The following is a 7,099-nucleotide window of genomic DNA, read 5'->3' on the forward strand; positions in this document are numbered from 1 at the left end:
CAGAGTCTAGTTCAGAGAGGATGCACACCAGCAATTAGACTCCATGCATCCCCATAGCGCACGCAGCAGAGATATGTGGCAGGAGATAGATGGTGTGGAGGTGCCACCTCCCCTCCCACACCAAAAAGGCAGAAGCAGTTTAGTTCAATTATCAACAGAGAGGGGACTATTGTCTTCCACACTGTCCTCTCTGCTCCAACATCAAAGGACTAAGGGCAGAGAAGGAATAGAGGGAGAGAAGGTGGGAAAGGACACGTGGTGGCCCCGCCCCTGTTCCAAGAACCTGAGTCCCAAGTCCACCTACGCTGGAAGAAGGAGAAGAGCTTAAACTGAATACGCAAGAGTAGCAATAGAATTTGGAGGGCCCAGTGCAAAATGAAAATTCTGGTCCCCTTGTTTAAAATTCTTAAGAATTTCAGTGCGACAGGAGGACGGCCAAGCACAGGACCCTTAGCTACTGTGTAGTCACACACCCATGAAACCGACCCTGAGAATATGAGAATAATATTTGAACAGAACTAAATCATGAAAACTAGAATGAAACTGTTTTAACAACCACGAGTTGCTGAAGTGTGATCGTATCTGGAAGAGATGCCCTTAAGGCAGCCTTATCAGTGGGGAAGGGTGTTCCACAGAGTGCAGTTGGTAGATCGTGGGGGGAAAAGAAAATCATATTTGATCCTTTGTCAAAACTGCTCATTAAACCCGTTTCGATGGAAACATCCTACACTTTGGAGCACAGCCTTTTAATAGACACAAGGACACGATAGTTTGTTAGGAAGAGAGAGCCTGACACACTCAATTAGCAAGAAGGAGACAGCACACGATCCAGGTTTTTCCACAATTCTCCTCCTAATCAATCTAAATTACTCCCACTTTAGACATGAATGAGAGGCTATGAGCACTTGGGAGATTTGCCCAAGGTCACAGAGCGAGTAAGAGGAGGAGATTCCAATCCAGATTCAGCGGCTCCAGTTCTGAGACCATTCTGCCCCACGGTGCTGCCCTGCGTCTCCGCTGAGAATCACTACACCGAGGTTGCCTGCAGAGAAAACTCTGCATGGTCCTCCCTCCATAGTGTGACTCATTCTGCCTCGCTGAATCCTTTGGTCGTCTTCATGAAATCCACGAAGATGTCACTCTCTCCACACATCTACCCAGCCCATCCCCGCGACACACAAGTATTTACGGATCCATACCTAGGCTGGGTAGATTCAACCCAACCATTGCAGCTGAGATTCCAGGGGCCAGAGGAGGGAGGACAAGTAAGTTATATCCCTTAGAGAATGCCAGTTTAGCTAGACTTATTTCTAGTTCAATGTACCAAAAATTACAAACTTTTTATAAAGTTCAATCTTTATGTAAACTTAATGCATATAAGGATCTAGCTTAACGGGGATCTAGAGCGAAGTTTTCATATACACATTGGGTTAGTTGATTTTCTTATTCCAAGCATGCAATAAATAGCATTTTTTATTCAGAGGGAGAAATCAAAGAGGGGCAACTCTGGGCTTTAGATCCGCTTTACCCTGTAGCCACCTGTGTGATCTTGGGCAAGCTTCTGCTTAAACTTTCCAAGCCTCAGTTTTCTCATCTATAAAATGGGGATAAAATATATACTCCACAGGACTGTTAAGATTAAATAAGATGGAATTCCTTTTCTAGCCATACTAGATCTCACGATACAAAATACCCCAAAATGCTGGATAAAATAGGAAAACATCTGTTAAAATGTAAAGTGGGGAAAAGGCCAGAGGCAGAAACAAAAAGGGAAGCTGGAAACCAGAGTGTTAAGCTGAGGCTGAAATCCGCCATCCTTGTGGATATCAACCCTGGTGACCAACAAGCGTATGTGTGGCCAGTTGTGCAGCAGGGAGACAGCACTCAGGTGGCAAGAGGTGGGACATGCAGTTGAGCTCTAGGCTGGTCCGCTTGAAGCTGGGACTGAAGTAAGAGGTAGACTAGATAAAATCCACTGTAGACCAAGGAGAGAAAACCAAGAGAATGGCTTGTCTCTGCCTGAGCTCTTCACACAGACCTTTCTCCCACATCACTCAAGTCTCTGTTCAAATGTCACCTCCTCCCTCCTTCTCCTCTCCTTCCCTTGTCCTATTTTCCTTTCCAGAAAATGCCACTTCCTGTCATTCTATTCTCTGTGGGCCTGGGGACTCTTTTCCTCCCATCAATCCCTACACCTGGAACATGGTAGGCTCATAATAAAGATTCGTTGGACAGATCAATGAACTGTTAGCTTATGGAGTGAAATCCAGTATTCAAATCTAGTTATTAAATAAATATGGTAGAAATTGCTCTAGGACAAGAAGTTTAATATCTATCCTAAGATAGAAAATGCAGCAAGCTTTAACAAAGTGAGCTGAAAATATCCACAAACATGGCGGAGGGTTGACTGAGACAGCTTGACCTCCTCCGGCTGTTCTCTCTGTGATTAATAACTGACAATTCCCGTTAGAAAAGGCCCAGAGGCGCATGTGAGGAGGCAGGTCAGGAAAATTCCCATCTCAGCAGTCCCTGAGCTCAGCTCTAAACTCACCTTCTTTTTAAGAGAACCAATGTGCTGGCGGGAACCAGGCCAGTTCTGCAGGCATTAGGGCTGACCCACGCCACGTGAGGAACAGGCAACCAAAACGTTTGTTCTAAACTGGTACCTATTTTATGTATTTTCTAAATGTTGAAAATCTATCTCACTTCCCAAGTACACTTAAAGAGGAACTGGCACATACCCCACCCCTACCTCTGTAGACATTTCCACCCACTCCTGCTTCATTCATGGATTCCTGTTCACTAAGGGCCGGGCTGGGTGATTTGTTGGCGAAGGTCTGCTTTGCCAATCACTACCCCCACCCGGCACCTGTGCCCACACACACCTGTTCTCTGTCATCTGGAAGTGGCGGGGTTGGGTGGCTGTATGTTGAGAGATGGGGCTGCCCGTGGGCTAAAACCCGGCAGCACCTTCAAAGAGAGGTGGTGAAATGGGAAGGTCCCTCGAGCAGTGTCTCAAGCGCGCTTCTCCGAGCAGCAGCAGCCCGATGGGGTGATACTTACGTGCCACCTGATAAGGACTCTGTCCTTGACCAAACTTTAGACAGGCTCCTCCGAGCCCTCTTTTCAATAAGACCTCACCCTTGGGCTCTGTTCTCGGCCTGTAGAGCCCAGTTTTAGCAAGAATTCTGCTCAGTTTAGTGAAACTCCCCCCACCCTTGTTATCTGATGAAATTCTTCGCCCCTACCCTTGATGTCTGAATCCCTGGCTGGTCTGGAACAAGAGGCTCTGTATGTCTTCTCTTAGTAACTTCCCGCCCACTGACACCCTCACCCTGCAGTTTGGCCTAACTCCCCAGCTGTCTTCGCTGCCTTTGTAGGTGGCCTTGGTTTTACTGGAGCCTCTCTCCCCTGCTTCAGTAGTACTGAGTGAAATCTGTCGTATTGCCTCAGCTGCGTCCATCTCCATTTCTCTTGGGTGCGCCTTAGTCATAGGTGAATAAAAACTCTATCTTAAGAGACATACTGTTACGTGCTGTGTGATTTTGCAAGCCAGGTCACAAAGTGAGCTCTAACCCCTATTAGGACAGAAACTCTCATAGCCCTACTTTATAATGATCCCATCCCTCTGTATACATTTTTTAAAATACCAATTGCAATCAGAAAAAAAGAAAAATTGATGTAAATCTCACTTAATGCTCAGAAGATCTTATAAAGAAATAAATACCTTCATTGCTCTTAGGAAAGGCAGCAATGACCCCCCTAATTTGTAAACCCAAAGCCTCATGTTCCACTTTAGGCAATATCAGGTTTTTACCATCATCATCATCATCAAATGCCTGAGTTTTGTTTCCCCAGTAATTTTCATATCATTCTTTGTGAGCCCCGAATCCTATTTTGAAATATATTCATGTGACCCACTTATGTCTCAGAGAACCTGATTACTATAACAGCGCAGCCTGAATAAAAGGAAAATGCCTAGAGTTCCTCAAATGACAAAAATTTAATTTGAAGAATATAAGAGGAAGAAAGAGAAAAAATTATTTATAAAGATTCCACAGGAGGCTCATCATCTCAAATGCAAATGACATTTGACTTTCTGGGAAAGGAAATGCATTGTGCTGGATTATAATTCAATTTCTATACTTCAGTATTCTAATTTCCCCCCTGTAATAGTTGCATAAATTTTAAAGAACAAAAAGGAAAGCAATTTTCCCCTTTCTAAATCAAAGATAAATGCCAGTGTGCTTTGGAATTAATTTCAAAGCATGGAGTGAATTTTGCCAATAGGTACTTCTGCATTTGCATCAGGTATTTCATTAGAATTTATTTTTAACTCAGGTGAAATCAAAGTGCTTCTGCTTTCTGAAGGTTAGGGAAGAATTAGTATCATCCTCTGGCCAGCTGTCTAGACAGTATTTCTGATAGATTTGTTTCAAGTCTGCCATTCTTGAGAAGAACTCAGAGCGAGGGAAGAAAGCTGTACTACTGGTATGTCAGAGGAGATGTTTCTGGTTGTGGATAAGTGAGCGAGCAAAGCGCAGAGAGGCACTGCTAGGACATCTTACTGGGGGAAAGGCAGAAAAGCACTTGTTAACAGGAAGAGGTTCTTATTCTGAGTCTGCCTTGCTCCAGCCTGGCCAAGTGCCCTCAGGCTGTATGCCTTCAGCACAGAAATTCAGGACACCCACCCTGCCCCTCAGCCCACACCTGCCAACCCTGTCAGCTGTGTCCATCACTCAAAGCCACCATGGTGGCCCCTGATGGCGCTGACTCAATGTGGTGGCCCCATCACCTGGCACAGTGCTGGCACGTGAGAGATGGGCAACATGTGATTAGGAAGCAGACAGTTAAACAACTTGCAGGCCAAGCCTCACGGAGCTCTGAGCTCCAGACCTCTCCCACTTCTGCCCAGGAAATGTTTCTATTCAGGGTCTCATTTCCTCTGCCAGGGAGCAAGGAGTGCTAAATTAATTACAGCTAATATTCCAGCTAGCTACGTTGTTACTCCTTTCAGATACCATAAGGTCTTCGGTTCAAACCTCCCAGGTATATTCCCAGGTCAGTGTGAGGAATATTTTGGATCTGGAGGGCCTGTGTGTGCCCCCCTGGAGAACACCACAGAAAAAGCACTCCTGCGGCATAACAGCTGCCAAAAGCTCTCTTTGGCAGCTAGGAATTCAAGATGTCTCAGCTACTCCTGATGCAAATGCAGAATACTGCCTAGAAGGGGAAAAATGTTTACAATCGTCCCAGGTTCTAAAAATAACAGCTGTGGGAACACACAGAGACTGTCCTGAAATGTGCACACTATAGAAAGAACTTACGGAGCAGGTCCTGTGCTTTGCAGCTCATGTTGGCAGCACTATCTGGCAGAGCACTAGCCTCTGAAATAAAGGAAACCTCTCATTTCCTCCTCTGCTTTCTGTTGCCTTTGCGTTCTTCCCTCATTCTCTCTCCTTTACAAGACAGCGTCTTTTAACTCTGTATCTCAATACTTTCTGGATTCAGGCTCTAGAGTAAGCTGTCAGGGAGATAACTCACTCTGATCTTGTAAAACTTCTAAAAATTACACTTGACACAAATAATTGTAGCGTGTTTAACGTGGCAGGATGTTGGATAAACCAGGGCAGAATGCCATCGCATTTGCTGTGTATGTGGGTGACTAAATATACAGAAGCTGTCTTAGCAGAAGGGATCAAGAGCATAAGACGAAGCGAGTTCTGTTTGTGCTGCAGCTGAAAGGCATGTCATGGTCACGTCAATAAATTACACGCTGAGAGCAAAGCAACGCACACAGAAATTAAACTCCCTGCCCCCTTGAAGGCTGGGAAGCAAAGCTTTGTGACGATGGTACAAATGGTACCATGAGGCAGATCATGAGATCTTTCTCACTAAGTGGTACAGGCACAAATTCACTCCGAGTGAACATTTTCATCTGGCTCATCTGGTGGTGAGGAAGGCAGAGATCAATGCCAGTTGACCCAAATTCACAAACAAAAACAGGATACCATTGTATTTTCCTACTAATAAGCAATGATAATTAGCACATTCCACCCCCTTTTTATAACAATATATTTGAACAATATTTGCCATTCTAAGTGACCTGCGTGTGCTAACAAATGTGAAGTCAGCTGCAAAGACTGAACTTGATGCAGAAAATAGGAAAGAGATGAGAGATGAAGTTTATCAAGATATTCCTTCATTTTATATTTTTTAAAACTAAAAAAAAAGCACCATACAGGGAACAAATCGTCCTCTGCTTTGGTAACATACCACGTTCCTTCCGGGATTGGCTTCACTGTCACTTTGAGAACACTTTCAGAATCTCAGCTGGGAGGACTTCTTTATTAAGGAGTAAAGTATGTTAATAGTCTATAAATCAGGCAGATAATTTAAACCTGAAGCAAGAGAAAAGTTATTTTCAGAGAGAAACTATTTAATATAATTTGCAGCAGCAGGCTTTTTTTAAAAAAAAAAAAAAAAAAAGAGTAATTCCTCAAAAAAGCACTAATTAACCTGATTGCTAAGGGGCAGCGAAGCAACATCAGGCCTCAAATTAATCCTTCAGGAAATTCTTAAAGAGCCCTTCACGGCAAACGCTTGACAGGTATCAGCATTTAAAGTTCTTATGGGATTATGGAGGGCTTAAGAATTTCATTAGCTTCTATTGTGGTAACCACGGGACCCCTACATTGCTGATTTTTTTTTTTTAAAACCATCCATTGATCTGGAATGGTAAAACAACAGCTTTTTCACGGTGCTGAGCCTCACGAACACAGAAAGCCCTATCGCCAGTGGCCTCAGGAAAACACGTAGCAAGGAGGAACAGCGTTACATTGCCACTGCGGCCGTGAGCACAAAACAGGAGGATCTATCGCTGACAGGGTTAGTGACACAAGAGAACTTTCAGAAACATACGCACACTGACCCCTACCCACCACCCCCCAAAAAGTCCAGACTTGGAAAATGCCGGTAGAGCGGGGAACAAAGAAGCATGAATCATCAGTGTCCACGGCCAGCCAGCCAGCTGAAGCCAGAGGGGAAGGTGACCGTCTCTCCTGACCTTTCTTTCTTGGTGGGGGAAGGGATTGTCACA

The 7,099-nt window shown here is 44.5% G+C and overlaps 1 protein-coding gene across 1 annotated transcript in view; it reads right to left on the reverse strand.

Annotated features, from left to right (window-relative positions):
* Positions 1-3,493, reverse strand: part of RXFP2 (relaxin family peptide receptor 2) — a 168,974-nt gene extending 165,481 nt beyond the window's left edge. The window contains exons 1-2 of the mRNA XM_069466955.1: positions 3,249-3,493; positions 2,886-2,970 (exon numbers count right to left, since the gene is read on the reverse strand). Of these exons, the coding sequence (XP_069323056.1) occupies positions 2,886-2,970; positions 3,249-3,493 (330 nt within the window). The remainder of the gene's footprint in view (positions 1-2,885; positions 2,971-3,248) is intronic.
* Positions 3,494-7,099: the final 3,606 nt, after the last annotated feature.

This window comes from Eulemur rufifrons, chromosome 4, assembly GCF_041146395.1.
Source record: "Eulemur rufifrons isolate Redbay chromosome 4, OSU_ERuf_1, whole genome shotgun sequence".
NCBI classification, from domain to species: Eukaryota; Metazoa; Chordata; class Mammalia; order Primates; family Lemuridae; genus Eulemur; species Eulemur rufifrons.